The 21,646-nt window shown below is 37.9% G+C and overlaps 1 protein-coding gene across 17 annotated transcripts in view; it reads right to left on the reverse strand.

The window, feature by feature from the left end:
- LOC118421649 (potassium channel subfamily T member 2-like) overlaps window positions 1–21,646 on the reverse strand; it is a 151,816-nt gene that overhangs the window by 12,063 nt on the left and 118,107 nt on the right. For 13 of the 17 annotated variants that reach the window (XM_035829069.1, XM_035829070.1, XM_035829068.1 and 10 more), the window contains 18 exons: window positions 17,851–17,934; window positions 17,097–17,191; window positions 16,407–16,587; window positions 13,689–13,853; window positions 13,000–13,136; window positions 12,554–12,617; window positions 11,051–11,152; window positions 8,977–9,085; window positions 8,293–8,401; window positions 7,287–7,436; window positions 6,506–6,732; window positions 5,198–5,405; window positions 4,319–4,424; window positions 3,103–3,275; window positions 2,908–2,979; window positions 2,248–2,382; window positions 1,183–1,294; window positions 94–195 (listed from right to left, as the gene is read on the reverse strand). In XM_035829069.1, the coding sequence (XP_035684962.1) occupies window positions 94–195; window positions 1,183–1,294; window positions 2,248–2,382; window positions 2,908–2,979; window positions 3,103–3,275; window positions 4,319–4,424; window positions 5,198–5,405; window positions 6,506–6,732; window positions 7,287–7,436; window positions 8,293–8,401; window positions 8,977–9,085; window positions 11,051–11,152; window positions 12,554–12,617; window positions 13,000–13,136; window positions 13,689–13,853; window positions 16,407–16,587; window positions 17,097–17,191; window positions 17,851–17,934 (2,331 nt within the window). Of the gene's footprint in view, window positions 1–93; window positions 196–1,182; window positions 1,295–2,247; window positions 2,383–2,907; window positions 2,980–3,102; window positions 3,276–4,318; window positions 4,425–5,197; window positions 5,406–6,505; window positions 6,733–7,286; window positions 7,437–8,292; window positions 8,402–8,976; window positions 9,086–10,631; window positions 10,668–11,050; window positions 11,153–12,553; window positions 12,618–12,999; window positions 13,137–13,688; window positions 13,854–16,406; window positions 16,588–17,096; window positions 17,192–17,850; window positions 17,935–21,646 lie in introns of all 17 variants that reach the window. The other 4 variants (XM_035829085.1, XM_035829077.1, XM_035829071.1 and 1 more) reach the window with 3 other exon arrangements.

Genomic DNA, 21,646 nt, shown 5'->3' on the forward strand with positions numbered 1-21,646 from the left:
CTTTGATTTGATATTAAATTGAATCTACAGCTGTTTTGATGCAAAAGGCTTGTAAAACAACACATTACATACATTTAGTATACATATACAAACCTGGTACAGCAGTGTGTCCAACATGCTTGCACTGAAGACCCTCCCTGCAGCAAATGGCAGTCTGAACATGTACGCAAGGTTGGAGCCCTTTTCCTTCTCTTTCTGCAAGTGTTGATACAATGGTGAATTAAAACAAGAAGAAAACAACATCTCTTTTAAGAGAGAAAGTGAGAGCTGGAAAAAGCTTGGACCGCAGCAATTGTAAAGTTCAGAGACAGCCAAATTTTAAAGGTTGCTGGGCTTTATAATGTATAGACACTGTTGAAGATAAGGTGGCTCTGTGGAAAGAAAAGATGAAGCTGTCATGCGTGGTATTTTCCCTTTCTATGCCTCTCAATGATATTTGTTGAACTCACACATGTAAAGTACTGTCTTGTGTTTTGATTATTTTCAGTGGGTTAAAAGTGGCTTTTTGAACAAAAGGACAGCATAAAAGGATTCTTTTTCTATTTCATTTCTCAATAGTAGAGAGACAGAGAAAGGGAATTTTAACTTATTATTGTGTCAGACAAGTAAACGATGATTATCATGAGAAGCTAAAATAAAAGTGAGATGATCAGTCAAGCATTATTGGACAATCAGACTGAGTGTTGTATTCAATTCAACTTCTGCGAACTGGTAGTGCTGTGTTGATGAAAAAGAAATTATTCAAAGAACGATATGAAGATAAAACTATTGCCAGCTGTAGCCTCCAGACTATTGGCAAGCTGGCCCACATTCATTGTTGGTGCTGTATATGACAACCTACATGTAATGGTTCCTTGATGTACCTTTCGTTTTTGTCTCTGTGAAGAAAAATGACAAAAAGAGAACACAAGAATGGAGATGATGGTCAGTATCATGATGAAAATACACACATCTGTTGTAAAACAAACGAACACACAAAAATGAACAGACAGTAAGAGTTTGAACAGTACATACATACATACATACATACATACATACTCACACACATAGATATATTTATATAAAACTGTACTATCTAAATTTAAAAGTTCATAGACAATATAGATGCTATTATGTCTCATAGATACTATACTAGAAAGGTGAAAAGGGAAATGTGGACAAGTAGCTGACTAATAGTCTTACCTTTTCCAGTTTGGCCACATTGAGGGCTTGGAAGTCCTTGGCGCGAAATTGCATGAACCTCATGTTGGCCGGATTTGTCAACTCTGTTATGATGCTGGTGCTGGGGAATAACCTGAGAAGAGATTCGAAAACATTTACCCCATTACCTTATCAAGACTATAACTGGATGAGCGTTCCAGGGCTGGTCGCCCTTCCATGACACCTAGAAAGTTACTTATGGAGGACACACGACTTCAGGTGGATGAGCTTTGCTCTGATATACTGGACAAAAATTTGTGGTGTCACCTCTCAGAGGAGTAACGGAACTAATTAAATAAACATTAGACAGTCTGATAAGTGGCCTAATGCCTATCATTCTGGTATCATGGCCAATTGTGTTAGCCTTTCCAATACACGTACCTGATATTTGAGCAACCTTATCATGACACATGAAGAGTTAGTGTTGACGTTCAGACCTGTATCACTTCAAGATATTCACAGATAAAGATCCTCAATTTTCTTCAAAATATCTATTTTACTTTAAGAAAAAGATTTTGCATTTTTATTTGCTTTTTGTTGCATTTTGCTCACCAGTCACAATTCCAGTACCCGGGACAGGAACATAACAATCATCTAGTTTTCACTTTAACATGTCATTGAAGAATGTGAAAAGGAAAAAGATAAGGGCTCAAAACAATTCTTTAGGTAGAAAAAATACACCATGTGATATTCTTTGAGTTTAGATTGATTCTGATGCTGTTTTTATACAAATCCCTCAAGGCTTGTAAAACAACACATTACTGTAAATGCATTTAAGTTTGCGGGGATCTAATTTCACTATAGCGGGAAAAAGGACTTTTCACGGTGGTCTTAAGTTTGCGGGAGCACCACGCTCTGTTGTCTCTTACTGCCATGGATAAATGTTCACGGTGGTTTTCAGTTTGGGTTGAAGCAGCCCCCCTGAAAACCGCGAACATAAACCATCATGAAAGTTTCTGCATTTACAGTATCTACAAATACAATAGACAATACATACAATTAGTAGTAGAATATTTGGTGTTATCAAAAGAGAGAAGTTGTTGTCACCTGAACATTGTTTGCACATTGACGATGGTGCCTGAGTCGGCCATGTAGTCCTCTGCTGCAGCTTTCGAGCTCTCCTTGTCGACAACAACAACATTGTTGGCGTGGATGATGCCGGCCCGCAGCAAATCATCCAAACTGTAGGACAAGTTGCAGAAAGGTTGGATATCTAGTATCATATCATACCTGGTCTATATTTACGTTTGATATCATTGTTCTGACCGGTCCGTATTCTACAGTATGGTCCGGGGCTCCATAGTTTGATTGGAATTTCCAACTTGCTTGAGTGCACCACTATAAAAAACTGTTTTGTTCCTTTGCCCAGTTCTTTTGTTTGAATTGACGGAGTGATGTTCGCTGGGTTTAAGCGATGTGCAGTTGATGTCATGTCTTTTGCTCTTATTTCTTTTTTTATGAGTTTCTCGACATGATATACATAAAATATAACATGGGGTATTCCATATCGCCCTTGCTCCCGGCCATCCCGTAGGTCGGATCAAATTTTTGACAGTGGCACAATCAAGCAAGTTTGGATTGTTTGAATCAAACTTTGGAGCCCTGGACTGTAAAATAAGGACTGGTCAGAACACTGATATTGAACACATCTGGAGATTTATTATTTATGTCTAAGTGGATAGTGGGAACTTTTGGCTGCGTACTTACTTATTGATAGATCCAACCATGTAGTATACCATTGGAAAGCAACAAATAGCCTCAAGGAATCTCTCATCTGGCCTGCAAAATAAAAGAGACAAAGGAAATTGTCATGGCTTCTGCATATGTTTTAAGCTAGAGGAATGCTACAGAAAAAGGAAATCTCTATTCTCATCAGAGATTAATTGATACACGGGTACTCACAAATTTTCCAGGAGAAAAACAACAGGGTTGAGTTCCCTCTTGGGTCTACACTGGGACCGCAGGGGGACAATGAAGTTGTAGAGACCAGGGGTGGCGTACTCCGCTGCCACTATTATGGACTTGTTGGGCCACTTGTAGTGATGTGCATATTCAAAGTTGTTGTGCTGACAGGGCTGTATACGATGCAGAAACGGGCATTGAAGAATGAAAAAAAATCAAATATTTTGCAACGAATACTTCATCATCATAAACATCACTCAACGTGCAAGCACAACATGGTAACACTGCCCCTTGCAAGTGGCATACATGTACCCTTTTGCTGGCTATTACAAGACAGGGATGCGCCAGGTCTCCCGTCAATGGATGCTTGGTTATACTTATCAACTATAAACTTTAACAAGCAAAGCCAATAGGCGGCCAAAAATCTAATCATTACCAGTTTTTGTCACACCCTACCAACACACCAATGAATCCAATCCATTCAGCCATTATTGAGTTAGCTTGTTGACAGACAGACAGACTAGTAGAAATATGACATATTTCATGTAGGTAATATGACATAATTCATGGAGGTAACAAGGTTATTTCATTTTTAGCAATTATGTTCATTGTGATAAGATTGAAGATGGTCCTGTAACAAGAGATTTCAAAGAAAGATATTATAATTCTATCTACTTAAAATTCATTTATTTTTGCAGTGATTTTTTCATCATTTGAGTGAAATGAAGGTGTTCTAGATTCATGGTTGAAACTATTCTGTAGCACAGTAGTCAAACAAAGCATTTGTGTAGTCACAAAATTTAGATGAAGATGTCACTGCAAAACCCCAGAAAAAGAAACCATTGTAAAAGATCCAAGACTTACAGTATTTTGTAATTTTAATAAAATGATATCTGGACTGACAACAGGAGTAGCAGCTTTCTTAGTCTGTCTTCAGTAGATAGATTTAGCACGAATTTTGCATGGGAGTTTTTTCTATATGACACACGTTGGTCACATTGCTAGGGGTAACTTTCCACTGTAAGGAAGGGTATCAGGTTACCCGAGCTCCCATGTTTTCTGCATATTTATGGTGGAAACCTGTGGATGACCGCAGGTGACCTAAGATAGAAGTGTGGGAATTTTGGGGCCAAATTTTACCAACGTGATATGGACTACAGCTTTACACCATCAGATGTCTGCCAAAAAGACAGAGGAATTTGTGTGCAGCACCTACATTGTTCAGCTGCAGGCAGCAGAATGGCACCTTCTCCTTCATCAGGTGGCAGACCATGGAGGTGTATCCAATGTACGGCTGGACTGGTGGGTAGTCCTGGACATAGCTGTAGGGAAAGAGGATAGCACACTCAGGTGACAACAACACACAGATGGCTAGTCCTGTATGTGCATGTTTGAAGCAAAAGATTGTTAAGATTAAGAAGCACCTATATTTCAGCACCATGGACAGTTTGACTTTCAACACAATTCAAGTCTTTCTTCTTTTATTTTTCTTCATATGTCCATAAAATACAGCATATGTGAAAACGTACTGTATGTGCATGTTTGAAGCAAAAGATTGTTAAGATTAAGAAGCACCTATATTTCAGCACCATGGACAGTTTGACTTTCAACACAATTCAAGTCTTTCTTCTTTTATGGCAAAGTTTGAAGAAAAATATTGCATTCACTTCACTATTGCTTTTACATGAAAAGATATCAGACTTCAGACAGGGTTTAACAAGTTTCTAAAATTCACTTGTCCTATCGGGCAAGTACATAAAAATTTACTTGCTCGAACTAACTTTTCACTTGCCCGAAATTTGAGTAACATTTTTCGCTCTGTATTTTCACGTCCAGCAGTGGAATTTTTTCATCATATTCATCTGTACTTTTCTGTGTTGACCAATGATTGGTGTCATGAATGTGATAAACAACAAATATATCAAAATCTCAATCAGGGAAAAATCTTACTTGCCCAAACGGACAAGTAGGGTAGGACAAGCACTTGCCCGATGGGCACTTTCACTTGCTTGGGACAATTAGACTGGTGGACTTGTTCAACCCTGTTAGATAGCACTATAGAAAGTGCCTCAGCCAAGACTAAACAAGAGCTCACTCTAGTACAGCGACATCTCCCCTCCCGTCGTGTTGGTCAGCCTCATCCTCTGAGGGCTCGTCTAACGGTATCGGGACATACTCTGGTTCGAAGGTTTCCATGACGTCCGCGATACTAGGGCGCTTGTCTGAGTTATGCGGTGGAGACAACAGGGCATGGTTGCTGGCGTTGGATGGGCGGGAACGTTGGAGTTCTAGTGCAACCGTACCTGTTGGGAGGAGATGAAAGATTATAGTTTTGACCATTTTTATTATGAACCTAAGTCTTCCTGATGACATGCTGTATAAGCAATTAAGGTCAGTGGTGCATGGATGGTTCTGGGCCATGGAGAGGGGTAAACGGATGTTAGCAAATAGGGCTGTGAAATTTAACATTAGTAAGTGGGGGGCAGTGAACTAACATTTCCTAGTGTGCCATCATTCATTTCAATCAGCATTGGTCTCTACATTTCCTTCCATTCATTTGTAAAATGTCCTTAGTGATGTGTCTGTATGATTTGAATTTTAGCATTCCTATACTTCAAGACAATCGCAGAATGCTTAGATTCTGTTTTTTACATGCTGGCAAATCTATTAAAGGGTAAGTTAGAGGAAATTTTAGTACTACACTATTATTACCACTGTGTGACAGTGACTCTGTTTTGGGTTCAGTTTTAGAGGCAGACTCTTGCAAGGTAGTAGCGATGTCATGCAAGGAGTGAAGTCATTACCCATGCCAGGCATAAGTACAATGTACTTGAAGTCTTCAGTACTCACTTGTTTTATTAATAAACGGAACCCTCAGACAGAACATGGCATAAAACATACAGAATAGACATTGTAGGACTGTATTTGACTGTATATTGTTTGAAACCATGTAAAATTAGCCCGTAAATAGTTTCATTGGGTTGGTAGATCAATTCAATAAAGTCTTCTTCGTTACACAACCTCATATTTGGGACCTCATCCTTGCTGCTATGCCACAAAGGATGATAAATGTATCACATTCAAGAACATTCCATAGTTATTACGTCACAATACAATAGGTTAATTTTGGATCACACTGTCAAGTTCATATTGCACCGATATATATAATATTTGTTTCATTTGTACTGATGAAGGCAACAGATGGTCATTAAAATGTTTACAAAAGAATTAAAGGAAGGTTGCATAACGAAGAAGACTTTATTGAGTTTGCATGTATAATTAGCTTTGCAAAAAGATATTCGATATTGATAAAATATAGCAAGAGACAAATAACAAACTTCCATGTGTTGAACGTATTGCTCTTTGGCAAATTTGCACCACAATAAACAAATAAAACCCTGACCTGCGCCAGCTATGATGCTGTGAGTTCTGGTGCTTCTTGGCTGTGTGCTGAACTTGGATTTCTCCTTCTCGTGTTGTTTCTTGGCCAGGATGAAGGCAGAGTTCTCCTCCTTAGTGATGGCCATGTAGAAGCACATGTCTCCTTTCCTCATGATGTGCTTCGGGCCTGGGTTCAGTTTGATCCCCGTCACTTCATCCTTTCCTATGGCAACCAAGGCTACACCATATCTAGATGAAAACAAAAGTGCGTTAATATATAATAGGATATACACGTAACGGTAGTTAACCTTTATCCACATTGTAACTTATATCTGTTGTTTTTAAAAGCGAGACATCTAGTCGATGGACTTTCGTTTCACATTGCAATATTTTCATAGCATTCCAGCCTCAAACACTCGTCTGTTGACTTAATATCCCTAAAAACTTCTATTTTACTTACAATGGATAAAGGTTACTCCGCAGATAAAAGTGAACTAGCTTTATCTTGATAAAGTTCTTCATATGTCCATAAAATACAGCATATGTGAAAACGTACAAAGTAGTTGCTCTATATATACAAAAAGCACAACACAGGAAGGTTACATGAGGAGCTGGCCAAAGTAGAATGGTCACCTGTTTAAAAGGGAAGTTTGAAAATTGTTGGCAATTTGTGTCAATCATTAATCTATTATTTACATCTAGCTGTTCTTTTTTTCTTAACTTTTAGAAATATTGATTCAGGTGACCACGGGACAATGTATCAAATTAATCCAACAGCTTGCATGTAGTTTCACATGACTTACTTTTTATGTGCATGGAATGAGGCATAGGTGAAACTTTTCCCTTCGTATTCCCCAAAGAACTTGCTATCAGCCAGCCTGATGTGGTAAACCTCATTCCCAGAACAGCGCCCGTATATTCTCTGCCACTCCTCAGATGATTCCTGGCCTTCCCTGGAAAAGTAGAAAATTTCCAAGGATTTTTTTCAAACAAATGACACATTCTATAGAATGTCACACTTATCATACATATGTTAAGTATATCCTTAGTTAGCACGTCACCGGAACGTACTGCGCCTGCGCGAAAAGTATAGACATGCTAAACCTTGCTAAACCCCCGGTTTACTAAAGGGCCGCATTTAAGAAAGTACGTGCGTATATAAGGGTAAAATCCCGTGTACGTTTTACATGAAACCATGTCTCTAATATATACTGTGCAACAAGCGGAATTTCAATGCAACGCTGACCAAACCAAGCCCCAAAACACCAGGGTTCGCGCAGGCGCAGTACGTTCCGGTGACGTGCTTCCTTAGTTCACCTCAAGTTAATGTTACTTTTCTCCTTTTTCTGATAAGGCATCAACCACCAAAGACTTGTAAAGAATGCAGCCTTCTGACGTGGAGATTTAACAACTAAGACTCACTGTGAATGTTGTAATCTTTGTATTGGTTTCATTTTCACCGTTTTTACAGGTTTTTAAAGCCTTCACATACTTTAAACCACTGTGAAAAGCTGAATGAAATTTTGTCTTTTGCCTACTTACTCCTTTGTTTCAATCATGAACTTAAAACCCATCAGGAACACTTATTCTCTTGCTACTGCAAAGTCCAATGCCCCAACAACTAACTAACTTGAAGGCATTTACAGTGGTAATACATGATTGTACGTTAACTTTGTAATCTCCAAGCAGATATTCGGAGGAAAGGCCAAGGTTCCATACAAAGCGGGGTAGTTATATGCATAGAACAACACAATCTTTCCTCCTCAAAACTTCTTGGAGGCTATAGTTGACTCTTTGATGTGTACTTACTGTCCCCTGGATGTGTGCAGGAGGAGAGTGATGAAGGTGGACATGGCAGGACACAGGCAGTTGTTGGCCAACAGGGCAAACTTGAACTCATCCTCACACACCACATGTTCTAGGAATAATATCATCAGGCACAACAATTAGAAAACACTAGAAGCTATGAAAGACAAAAGCAAATTCTTGATGAGAATGAAAATATTATTAATTCAACTTACTTGAAAAAGATAGCTAGGGGATGGTAAGGTACCCAAGAGTAGAATTTGTAAGAATCTTTTAAAAAGATAGCAATCTTGTGATAGAAAACCATTTACTCAGACAAGTCAATACAAGCGATCATTGTTGTTGTTTATATCCGGAGTATTTGATGGCTGGTGTCTACCAGGACATCAGTAGATTGGATTAAAAATTGATTTTCAAATTAGCAGATCAAATTACTGGTTAATAATTATGTAAATCAACCTTTTGCCAGACATCTGCTTTTCGCCAACAACAGCGTCACTGTGACATCATCATGATCGCTTGTTGTCTATGACACTTAGTAAGGAGAATGCTTGATCAACAACCTTGGCTAATGTAGTATTACTTAAGTCCAAACCTTTCTGACTGGACTTCTACTGTCTCACATTTTTCACTAATTGGATTCAAAGCCCGGACAAATTACGCCACAGAATAGTTTGTGAATCTTACCTGCAAACTTGACGTGAAACTTGTTCTCAGGCTTGAGGATCTGGACGTAGAGCGGACAGTTGGGGGCAAAGTCCTTCACAGCCCAGGCTCTCAGGATGGTGTGTTCATCCTGGGTGGGGGGGACCAGGACAGTTGGAACAACAAATGCTCAAAATTCCAGGCTTGAATGTGGCGGCCACTAGTTATTTTGCATGGTCATCCTTTTTCAATTAAAAAATGTATTCAATTTAATTAAAACTTTCCAAATCAATGGATATCTTTCCTTCCGAATCAATAAAGACAGACGTTAACAGATATAAATTTCTTTTGCCAGCCATATAGTTGACTAAGAAAGACTGCGTATTTACCTTTCTGGGAATGGTTACTTAATATGCTGATTTGAGCTTCAACTTGTTTCAAGGTGAACATTAGTGTCATTGCATTAGTATTAGTTCAAAAAGCCAAACAGTGGGACAAAAAATAGCACGTGTACTCTCATCTCTTTAGAAATTAGAAGACTACTAGTATAACAGACAAACATGGAAATGATAGATTAAGAATGAAATAGAGAAGTAAATTGTTAGGCAATATTCATTTCACAACATACAGTATCCTCAAAATAAGAAAACTGAACAAAACCTATTGTATTATAACTTGGGACCAAAATACCGTACCTCACAACAATATATTCCTTAATTTTCCATTTATAATTCATCACAAGTAAGCAACACGTACAACAGAACAAAATTAATTCAAATTAATGTCATCTGATTTTAACTTCACATCCTTTTTTCTCCATACATAACGCTGGTTCACCTTTATCTGCGGGGTGACCTATATCCGTTGTATTCAACATAATAGTATCTAGGGATATGAAGTCGATGGACGGTGGTTTCAGATTGCAATGTATTAGAAATATTGCAGTTTGAACCAACGTCTGTCGGCTTGAAATCCCTCAATAATTTATTTTTAAATACAACAGATATAGGTTACCCTGCAAATAAAGATGAACCAGCGTTATAGCTCTTTGCACAACTCTTTTAAAATTTCATTATTTTAACCAGAAAGAGTTGTGGCAAATGGCTTCTAGGTTTTGGGGAAAGAAACAGCTTAGAGTTGAAAAACCCACCTTGAAGCAATTTTGACAGTAAATTCAAATCTGCAGTTTCTATAACTATAAAACATAATATCACAAATTGTGTTTTATATATTATTGTTCCTCATAATTGCAATAACAGCAAAGAAAACATACATAAGGCATGTTTTGTGGAAAATAATGGAAGAGGGTCTGGGTAAGGATTGTGAGGAGGGCTTTTAGAATTTTATAGTGAATGTCAAGAGAAAATTGTGAATGTCAAGAGAAAATTGTACTTGGAAGACATTTCCTGGCACTTTCTTCCAAGAAAAGGGTGGGGGGTTCTTGTGCAGCTCAAGCCATGTTAAAAAGTGGGAATGTGACAAACATAAACATGACAGACACAAAGTCATTCAGAAAGTTGGAAGTTGCTAAAGTCTATAAAAATACCTTACTTTTTACATATTTTATCTGTTGTCAAGCTGTATTCAAGATGTCTGACCATCATCAATCAAACAAGACCTTAATAACTTTATAGGAAAGGGTAAAAGTTTAGTAGAACTTCCAAGATTCTGACTATTTGTGTGGAATAAGCTTTTACCTCTGCAGATTTAGTCCCAGCATGATAGGCACCAACCTGGGTTAATAAAGGGTGAGTGAGGGTAAAACTGCATGTGTGGGGAAAACTGCTGTGTTGCCTGTCATGGTTGTGCACCAAATAGACCCTCCACAGGAACACCAGGTGATTTGAACATCATGTACTACTAATTTCAGTCTTTTTTCTTTCAAGTACTTGCCAAACTTTAAAAAATTGGAGTTGCTTTCGGGTAGAATTTTCAGACTTGGTCCAATGACAGCAAACGTTGTTGTTTGTTTGTTTTGTTTTGTTTGATTTTTCATGTGTATTGTGAACGGCCATTGAATGGAAAGAAATAAAAGCAGGCCAAACAAAAGAAGATGATTGTTTCCCATCATGTATGAATCATCAATCTTATTTTTCAAATGCGTGAATTTGATCACCTCAAGTCTGCGTCCAGCACAACGCTCTTGAGGGACGGTCAAGCTGAGAGTATGGCTAAAATCTGGGCTGACCGGACAAAGGCTGTGCCTGACCGAGGCTTGCTGTAGAAGATACAATTAACCGTCAGCTGCCCTCATCTTACAATATGAGTAATTCAGCGTTGTAACGTCTGAAGAAAATTTGACAAACTCACAAGAACGAAGCAAACATAAAATCCTTTCGTTGGAAGTGAAACAGATTTTTGCTGAATTGAAACTGCTGCAATAACAGACAAATTCAAACAATTGGTGGCAAATATGAAATTAATGTTTAACCCAGAGGGCAAAATAAATAAAAAATTAAGATCAAAATTTGTATTTTTGAAAATTATGCATTGAACGTTTGTATGATGAGAAACAATTAACTTAAAGTTGTTTGGTGAGGCTCAGAAGGATAGGTTTTCATGTAGAGGATATTAGTAAGTATACAAGGTAAATACAGGTATAAGGAGTGCATGTGTACAGTGTTGTCACTGTCTACACTAGCACACAAAAGCAAAGAGGTACACACACCAATACTGCTGTATGTATGCTTTACATAATGGTGATAGATTTGCATTTATCAATTCATTATACATATTCAGAAATATCTGTTGTCTGAGATGTTTTCTATAAACTTCATAGTGGTTGAAACCAAATCAAACTAACACTGAATCCTTACACAATCATATCACCATTAATTGACAGTGTAAAAATGTTGCACACAGCTAGAAAAAATGGCAAAAATGATCATTTGAATGTTGCAAAACATATTTCTAAAGGAGAACCATGGATGACTCATGTAAAATTTCATAAACCTTTTCCTGATAGTTCAGTCTTCATACTCTGCATCAGACAACTAAAACAGTTTACTCCGATCCCAAAAACCTCTAGTAGGAAACTTTCAATGAATAGTAGCACAGTGATTTTATAGATGGGTTGCGTAGCCTGCTATCCATTTCTACAATCATGTATTTTGTGTCTATTCATCTACATTTCCCAAAGGATACTCAGGGCTCGAAATACCACCTGCATATGCCAGGTTAGTGCAGGTAAAATTGGAGCTGTGCAGATATTTTTTATGTCTACCTGCGCCTAACCTGCACTGGTCCATGAACTGGGTTTTATACATAAATGCCCTATGATGTACATGTAGCTGTATATGGATTGTTATGAGTGGCACTAACTGTTACAACCTATGAAGTAGAAAAGAAAAAAATAGAAATGGTTCCTGAACAATTTTAGTTTGATCCAGAGATCTAGATTTAAAGTGGTGCAGGTAAAGTTTGTCTGGTGCAGGTAATTTTCAATGTTACCTGCACCAGTGCAGGTATGCAGAAAAAAGTATTTCAAGCCCTGATACTGGATAGGGCTATCATACAGAGATACAACAGGAATGGATACCAGGGTGAGAATTGTGTGAAGTTTGACTGTAAAGAAATGATTATAGCTCTGTTTTTCTGATGTAGGAATGAGCAGACTTACTACTGCAGCTGGGTTGGCCTCATTCCTGGAGGCAAGAATGAAGCAGCCTTCAGCGTCATCCACTCTGGGTGGCAGCAGGGATGGGGCAGAGAATCACCAAGGTTAGCAGAAGGTCACATGTAACTGTTAGTAAGTCAAACCACCAAGAACATTCAGCAAAAACCACACCACAACAGAACAGAGTACATAAAGAGTCAGAGAGCAGATAGTTCAACTGGTGCAGTACACAGCTTCAGGAGATGATCATTACAAGACAAGAGAAGATAGAAACACTGCAAGCAAGTCATATTCCTCTTTACAATGAGGCTTCACAAAGAAAGACAAGATGTTGTATTGTACATAAACAGTCACTTTGTGGATGTAAGCAATAAGAATATGTTAACAAGTCTCCACGCCACGCTGCACTTATCAACACAGTTGCTAGGTGGCACTGCTGCATTACTCACTTTGCCCTGACCAGGTCCTGGTCCTTGAGAGCTGACCCTTGGATGTACATGACTCTCTGGGCCCAGAGAGGAACAGACAGGATTCTTCTCAGGTTGTTGTCAAGCTCTGATGGGGCCAGCAAGACCACAAAGTAGTCCTGGGATGGTAACAAGTGGTGTTTTTGTTGTTAAAGGTAAAAAGTGGCTTGTGCTCGAGAAAGAAACAAGGCCAGTGTGATAAAACTTTTTTGTCATCAGAGAAACTAACAGTTATGAAAACAACATCAGATAATTTGATGGTTTCATGATTTTGCCTCTTGATCTGAATTTAGATCTTTCCAATACCTGAATCTACAACTGCATTGAAATCTCTCCCAAAATGTCACAACTTTGTCCTTATGTCTCTGCTCCCACAATTGTCAATGCTAGCTCACATTTTTATCCGCGGGGTAACCTATATCCGTTGTTCTCAAAAACAAGGTACTTAAAGATATTGTGGTTTCAAACTACAGAATTTTGAAAATATTGCAGTCTGAAATCACAATCCTTCAATTTTTGTATCCCTATAAAATATGATTTCAAAAATGATGGATATAGGTTACCCTATGGATAAAGGCAAACCAGTGTTATAACAGAAATCCAACAAAACTTTGAAATCTTGCTCTTAGATAGACCAGTACCGTTACAAAGGTACACACGACCGTACACACCTGTAGTTTGGGATGTGCGTAGAACTCGTTGAGAAAGTCCATGATGACGTCGGTCTGCAGCTGGGTGGCGCACACCACCACGTGATTCTCGCTCTCGGCTCGCTGGCGGGAGTAACTGCCACCCTGTTTGGTACGCTCCATCCACAGGAATGCCATCTGTTCAAACTGTCAATCAGGAGGAAACATGGAAGATCAGATCGTCTAAAAAGCATTACACACTTTGACCCTTGAAAAGATCGTTTCAAATTGATTCAAAGTAATTCACACAAAATGTTATTGCCTCATTCAGGCTATGGCAGTTCATAGAATGGATACAATAGAAATGATGTATGAAGGATTTAATTGAGTTTCAGAAAACATGGATAATTAGAATGTCTGAAATGATATAATAGTATGTATTTGTGTGTTCAAAACCATTACTCGAGGCTTCAAAGCATACATCTATATGTTTTTTTATATTATCCATTCAATGTTAGCAATATTCTGAATGTGGCAAAAACTAATGTGGCAAAGGTTTGACAAAAATATTATTTTACCATTCTAAAATGAGTTGTTTTCTAATTATTTTACAAGATGGCAATAAAGCTGTCAGGTTACAAATGAATATAAATTCTCTATTTTGAGTGTATGCATTTCTGAATAATCATGTCATATCTACGGTATGATCCTAACTACCATTTTTACAGTTGAAGGAGGGCCAATGTCTACCACTGCAAGCACTATCAGAGCACTGTAACATGCTTGCGCTTCAAACCAGAGAAGACTTAGGACTGAAAACGTCTTAGAGAGAGGGTCAGTTCTTGTTGAAGTTGTGAGAAAAGTTGGCAGTGAAGTCACACAGGGTCCAAACTGCATGCCAGGATTTGTGCTCACTAGGGGTGGGTACCAGTACAAGGTACCAGTACAAAACCGTTATTTCTAATTGGACCTGTCCGGAAAAAAAACAGAATTGAAAAAATTAGGTGGACCTATCAGAAAATTAACAGATTGCTTGATCAGGCATTCATACGTTTTGGTGCTTGCAGGTCAAATAAATTACAGCGAAGCAGAGTAGAGTTTATAGTCATCTCTACCAAGTTTTACAGTCAATTGTACAGACTGAGGCAGTTAGCGTTGTAGAATTTTAAAACGCCAGAGTGAGTATGATACTCTACCAAACAAATTTCTTTGTCATGAAATATAGACCATTGTTGTGAGTATCATCCATTTACATGTTTTCACAAGTCATACTGAATCAGGTACAGGTTCAGGTCCAAACCTGGACCTGATCCTCTGGACCTGAACCGGACCTGGATTTTCTGTACCGGTACCCACCCCTAGTGCTCACTGTTCTCACCAATCTGAATCCACCCATATGCCAGGCCTGTCTGCCTGTGTTAGTATTTGTCGCCTACTCCAGCCATAAGGTTTGCATCAATTCAACATGATAACATGGAAACAACAGAAAAATTAGCAAAAAAAGGAACATCTGCCAGCAAATTAAACATATTTCCTCCTTTCTCAGCCCCAGCCCTAAGCAGTAAAAAAGAGAAGATGGCATCCTTTTTTGCATCAATACCGGTAGACCTATGATATGCTGAATCCAAGAATTCATGGAGAGTTTGATGAAATTCTATAGCATTGGTCTTCACAACCTTCACTCGAAAATTGCACTACATTATTTCTGCAATTTTTTTTTACCATTTCTTGTGGGTTCTATCCCAACTGTTCACTCAATTTAAGTTTGAATGCATGGATAATTGGTTCATGAAGGTTCAAATCTGTCTTTCAGCCAATCAGTTGTAAAATGTCTTGTCAGCATAGGGTTATTAATAGGGAAAAGGGAATCAAATATCTAGCTGGCTCTTAAATTTAACTAACCTACCAGCTTGCGGTATTTTGGGCGACTCAGCTGAGATGTAAAAGTGTAGTGATGTAAACTTAATCTTTGGACAGAAGAAGGAGAGAAAGAAAAAAAAACAAGAACACACAACAGGAACTCCAACTAGAACACACAGAAACACTAACAGGAACACACAGAAACTCCAACAAGAACACACATATGGGTACACCATCAAGAACACATGGAAACTCTAAGAAGAGTGCACAAAGTATCAAAACAGCACAATATTGCCACCACCGAAAGCTCAGGGCAACAAAAATAAGCACAGACAACAACAGAGGAAGCTGAGGTCACCCAAGCTTAGCAACTTCAAATATGAAGAGTAAAATTTTTATCTCTAACAATGTGTGTTGTGGAATCAAATTAGTAAGTTTTGTTATGATATCAGATTATGATAATGATTATGATTAGCAAAACTAATGTCATTTTAGCTTTTTGCTATTCAATCAAATGTGCAGATTGTTTTGGAACAATACCATGCAAAGACTGTGCATCAAAGGGCCAATACAAAAGCAATATGTCATATACTTTAAATCTTATTACAATGAGTTAGTGATAGCAAGCTTGGATGGTAAGATCTAGGCTGTCTTCAAGACCCATCCTTATATAATGGGACAGAAATTCGCTTTTTTGTTTGTTTGTGGCTTACATCTGATCTCTTTGACATGACATTGATGAAGATTTTAGTTTTAGATTTAGATTTAGATTTAGCAACAAAAGCTAGCAATACAAGACAAAAAATTTCAAGTTTGAGACAGCCCTGGGCAAGATGCATCATCAAAACATAGAATTGAAATGGGTTTGTAGAAAACATTGACATTAACGCCCCTGGTTACCTGGATGGGCAGGATGATGAGTGCCACACAGATCATGATGATGACCATGGCTTTGGACACCCAGAGTTCAGGGGTGATGTCACCGTAGCCTACTGTGCTGAAGGTCACGATCACGAACCAGAAGGAGTCAAACATGTTGATGTTCTTCCCTGCCCTCTCAAAGTGCTGTATTCCACATATGCTGTAGAAGGGAAAGGAAAACGTAAGATGAAACCTTTGTTTGCACATGCATCAGAACATCAATACTTTGCTTTGAAAATTATTGCATTTCACTAAAATATTTCGAGAAATTGATATTATAGCAATAGCAGAACATTACTGTTTTATGATTATTTGATTCTTGATATTACCAGGAAAATAGAACATTTGTATGATATAAGAATATCAGATATTTGATTCTTTGATTCTTTGAATATTTGATTCTTGAAAGTATGTCAGAATATCTGGGCTTAAAAGGATTTTAGTGAACACCTGGATTCTGTCTATGACACAAACCTGACCATGTCATACATACCAGATAAGATTAAAAATGTCATGGAATTATGAACTTATGTAAGCTAAGGATTGAACATACAAGTACAAAGACATATAAAAATATATTTCAATACTTTCCAAGAATAAAAGAGTTACTATGAAAGACCTTTGCAGTATGCTTGACACAAGCCTGTCCATCTTGTACTAAGTACTAACCTTGTGAAGACTAAACACAACAGGGTGGCTATGAGTATGATGACCTGCTGTGCTAGGGCAGACTGACTTCTCTGCATGGCTCTGTTCAAGTCATTCTGGAACAAAGTATTGGTACTTCTGAACAAAGTAACATCCTTCAATGTTGAAATATGTATGAACTTTATATGCATGATCTATGCACATAGGCCTGAAAGGAAGTCCTTCAGATGAAAAACAATGTCTTAATCACAGCCTTTTATTCAGCACTACGGACAGCAACATTGTGTTAGGACTCCTGAACAAAAAGCTTCTCCAATGTTTAAACATAAACTGTATAGCATAATCCCTGCATATACAACTTTAGAGCCTCCTAAAGGATGTCCTTCAGATGAAGAACAATGTTTTAATCACAGCCTTTAATTCAGCACCATGGACAGCACTATTGTGTCAAAAACTTATAAACAAAACCTTTATAGTACGGTCATCAAAGGTGAACGAACAGTCACGGTTACTCTAATAAATCAGTATAAGGAGCCACTTTTTCGTTTATCAAAACATTGTATTCATTTCATAAAAAGTGTAAAAAATTCGTAACACTGTCAAAAAGTCTAGATAACATCTGGTAGTGAAAACACCAGCCTTTCATTCAGGACAACAAATTTATTGTCTGTATCATCTCCAAATCAGTTAACTTCAGGGTGAATTCTTTCCTATTGCTGACATTGTATTGTACCACTTACTTAGCAACTTATTCAAGTAGTTTTGTCCAACTTACCAGCATGTTGGTGAGGGCTGACTTTGCCAACCAGCAGTTGAGAAAGACTGGCACAAAAAGGTTCCTTAGGGGTGCCCAAAATATCTGTGTGAGGAATGGAAGAAAACATGAGTTGTTTGACTTATCACATGTGTTTTCTCTTATTGTTAGCCCTTGATAATAGTTACCCACTGGTTAGGTAACACTAGCTGTTCATGTATGTACATATATGTGTTCCTGCCAAGAACCAATAAACATTGTTCATCACACATGGACATCCAGTTTTTGTGCATATCAATGCACCCATAAAATAAACCAAACGATTTCCAGAAGTTAAATGGAACATTGTAAACTGGAATGTGAATAAACTTTTCTCATCAAATTTCTATCTTTTCAACAGTTAAGCTGAGATGTATAGGACCTGTAACTTGGCTACATGTCTTGCATTACCTATGACATTATCAAGGAATCAGCAGCTCTCTCTACAACTACACTGAGAACAATTACTCCACCAATGAAAAAAGTTCTTCGTTGATTCGATCAAAGGCATTCCATTCCATTTAATGAACTATTCAAGACAAAGTCTCAGGACAAGTGGAACACTTTGCTCCAAATCCCAGCTCAATAAGAATCAAATGTGAAGCCGTAATGCATTTGGCACGTTGTACTCCCTATCAGATAGCCTCCAATACACGTGATGAGAATTTACTCCTCTGGTATTATTATCGAACTTAGTTGCTAAATCTGACAAAAGCAGCTGAATATTACTCCACCCTAGACAGAATTGAAATGAATCATTTTGTTTTGGAGCATTATACAGTGTTGACATCTGATAAGATGATGAACTAGACTGAACTTAACTTAACTGATTATTGATACTCAGTTGTTGAGGATTCATTCTTTGATTCAAAATCAAAGCGTACTGAAAGCATCTAACGTTGCTGTTTTGGCTACACAACAGTGAAAATCTAACAGGCAACAAATCAAAGAAACCTTTGTATGGTGGTATCTCATGCAAGAAACATCACAAACCTTGTGCAAACTTTAAAGCCATTTGGCCATGTGCCACCCATTTTCGATTGGTTATAGGGATATGCAGCAGAGAGATAAAGAACTCAAAGCCTAGTCTACGTAGAACTTCTAAAATTCAAATCAAAGTCTACTGGACTTTTTACAGTTTGAATTCAAGGCACTATTATCGTAAGCCTGACAGACACTGGTTATCAATTCTCTGTTGGTTTGGGGATTTGGTAGCAGGGTGAAATCTTAAATCACAGACAAATCTTGTCAGAACTTTTGACATTCAAATCAAAGCCCACTTGACTTTTTCCAATTAACTTTTTCCAATTAGAATTCAAGGAACGTGAACACTAAGCTTGAAAGACACCAGTTATCAATGCTCTTGGTTTTTGGTTTGGCTGCAGGGAAAAGGTAATGAAGTCGAAGACAAGTCTCGTCAGAACTTCTGACATTCAAATCGAAGCCTACTGGACTATTTCCAATTAAACCTCAAGGAACATGTAATACTCAGCTTGAAAGACACTGGTTGTCAATTCTCTATTGGTTTGGGGGTTGGCTGCAGGGAGTTGTAAAACTAATGAAGTCAAAAAGGAGTCTTGCCAGAACTTCTGACATTCAAATCAAAGCCTACTGGACTTTTTCCAATAAGAATTCAAAGAACATTTGTGTTCAGCTTGACAGACCCTGATTATCAGTTATCTTTTGGTTTTGGGGTTTGGCTGCAGGGAAAAAGCTAATGAAGTCAAAGACAAGTCTTGTCAGAACTTCTGACATTCAAATCAAAACCTACAGGACTTTTTCCACTTAGTATTCAAGGAACATTTGCTTAAAAGACACTGGTTATCAAAGACACTGGTTATCAATTCTCTATTGCTTTTTTTGGGGTTTGCCTTCAAGGAAAAAGCTAATAAAGTCAAAGAAGAGTCTCGTCAGAACTTCTGACATTCAAATCGAAACCATGGTCCCCATAAGAATTCAGAAAACGTTGATGCAGAGCTTGACAAACCCCAGTGCAGGAGATTGCTACATTTGTATGCTGGTCAGATGACGTCTGAGCCCTCCACACCTTGTAATCACATTCTCCGTCTGGCGTTAATATCAAGCCATGAGAGATTTCATTACTTTCCATCGACTGTGGAACGTCTGTAGGGTATCACTTTACAGCCATTATATCACATCACGTCTAGAAGGACATTTTTCATCACTTTACTGCCTGTAGTACGAGATGAAATAGAATAGAGATCTATGGTGTTGCACTTTGCGAGCCTGTGAAATATGTAACTAATTTTCTGTAATCTAGAACCCAAAGTTTATAGTATGCTAGAGTGCCAAGGAAATTTCATGACAGTACTTTACACCATGCAGTAAACACGGCGGTCGGTTGCTAGGGTATTCTTTCCCGTTGCTATGCGAGTTCGACAGAGTATCGGGTTACAAGAGGCCTACCATTTGCTAACCGTAAAATATTTCAAACTAAGCAAAATGTTATGACAAGGAAAATGTATTCAAAATAACATTAAACTCGCAATTTTAGATAGTTTGAATCTTCCCGTTTGAATTGAGATAGTTGTTTTGTTTCGATTTTGCTTCCAAAGACGATTATTTTCTGTTTCAAGGAAGGCCTTCAATATGACCATACTCTTGATAAGATGGGCCGCAAGTGCCATGGCAAATTCTCGATTTTTATATTTTTCATCATCTGAGAGGCAAATAAAACTTTCTGTTTTTGGGATTTTTTAATTTTTAATTTTAAGCAAAGTTACAGTCAAAAATATGAGTAAAAATGGCATTTTTCGCACTTAATTACCAATAATTCAAAATCTAAGGCATTTTTTAAAAATCCCAAAAACAGAAATCTCGGGAAATCCGTTGCGGTCATTTTGAGCCGTCAATGAGTTAAGTTGGACTCTTCTTGGTGGAGATCTTAAACGATGTTTACACGCATGTCATGCCGCACGGAGAGCGGGAGGGTGTAATTGATACCGGTGTAAACAACACTTATAATATCCAAGGTCACCAACACAAACGTCAGTAGCTTCGTTGAATATCACAGGTCCCAAACAAAGTGATAGCATGGATGTACTGTACAGAAAATTGTTTATATTGGTTAAAAAATATCTTTTTCGCCTGATTCAAGTTAGTTGGGGGGAAAATGCCAGAAAGCACGGTTTTACCTGCAATGACCGCAGATGACCTAAATAGAACACGGGTTCGGTTCGAATTACGTCAGATGGAACATCATGGAAGAGGGTTCGAATTCGGCTAGACATGGGAGGTTTTGAGCCCGTATTTGACCACCGTGAAAAATCTATGAAAATAAGGCTTGACATGGCTTTTTGCTTGAAATGTTTGCTTTTGTGAACATATTCCCATGAATTTTTGTATGATTTCAATTTTACTTAAGACAATAAAAACAAATGAAAGCAGAATTACAGAAGAGTGTAATGTTGCATAAACAATTAACAAAGAAAATTAGTTATTTTACATTTACACACATGAACACACAATTTCTATGATCCTTTGAATTTTTCTTATCCCTCCTGTTAGGACATTTTCAGTTTGAAATATATTAGCCTGGCAAAATTGCACCTGGAAAAGCTATCTTACAACGATCTTATCTACAGTAGGCCATTACAAAAATGGGATTGTCAGTGTCACATCCAATTCTACCCTGCATCGTATAATCTGTAATGAGTTCTGTCAATGCCGCTGCAGGCTATAAGCTCTGCTGATGTACGTAAATGGAAGCAAAGTCAATGCCAGAAAGGCGAAGTCAAGCCAGTACAGTGGTTACTCG

The sequence above is a fragment of the Branchiostoma floridae genome, chromosome 8 (genome assembly GCF_000003815.2).
Source record: "Branchiostoma floridae strain S238N-H82 chromosome 8, Bfl_VNyyK, whole genome shotgun sequence".
Taxonomy (NCBI): Eukaryota; Metazoa; Chordata; class Leptocardii; order Amphioxiformes; family Branchiostomatidae; genus Branchiostoma; species Branchiostoma floridae.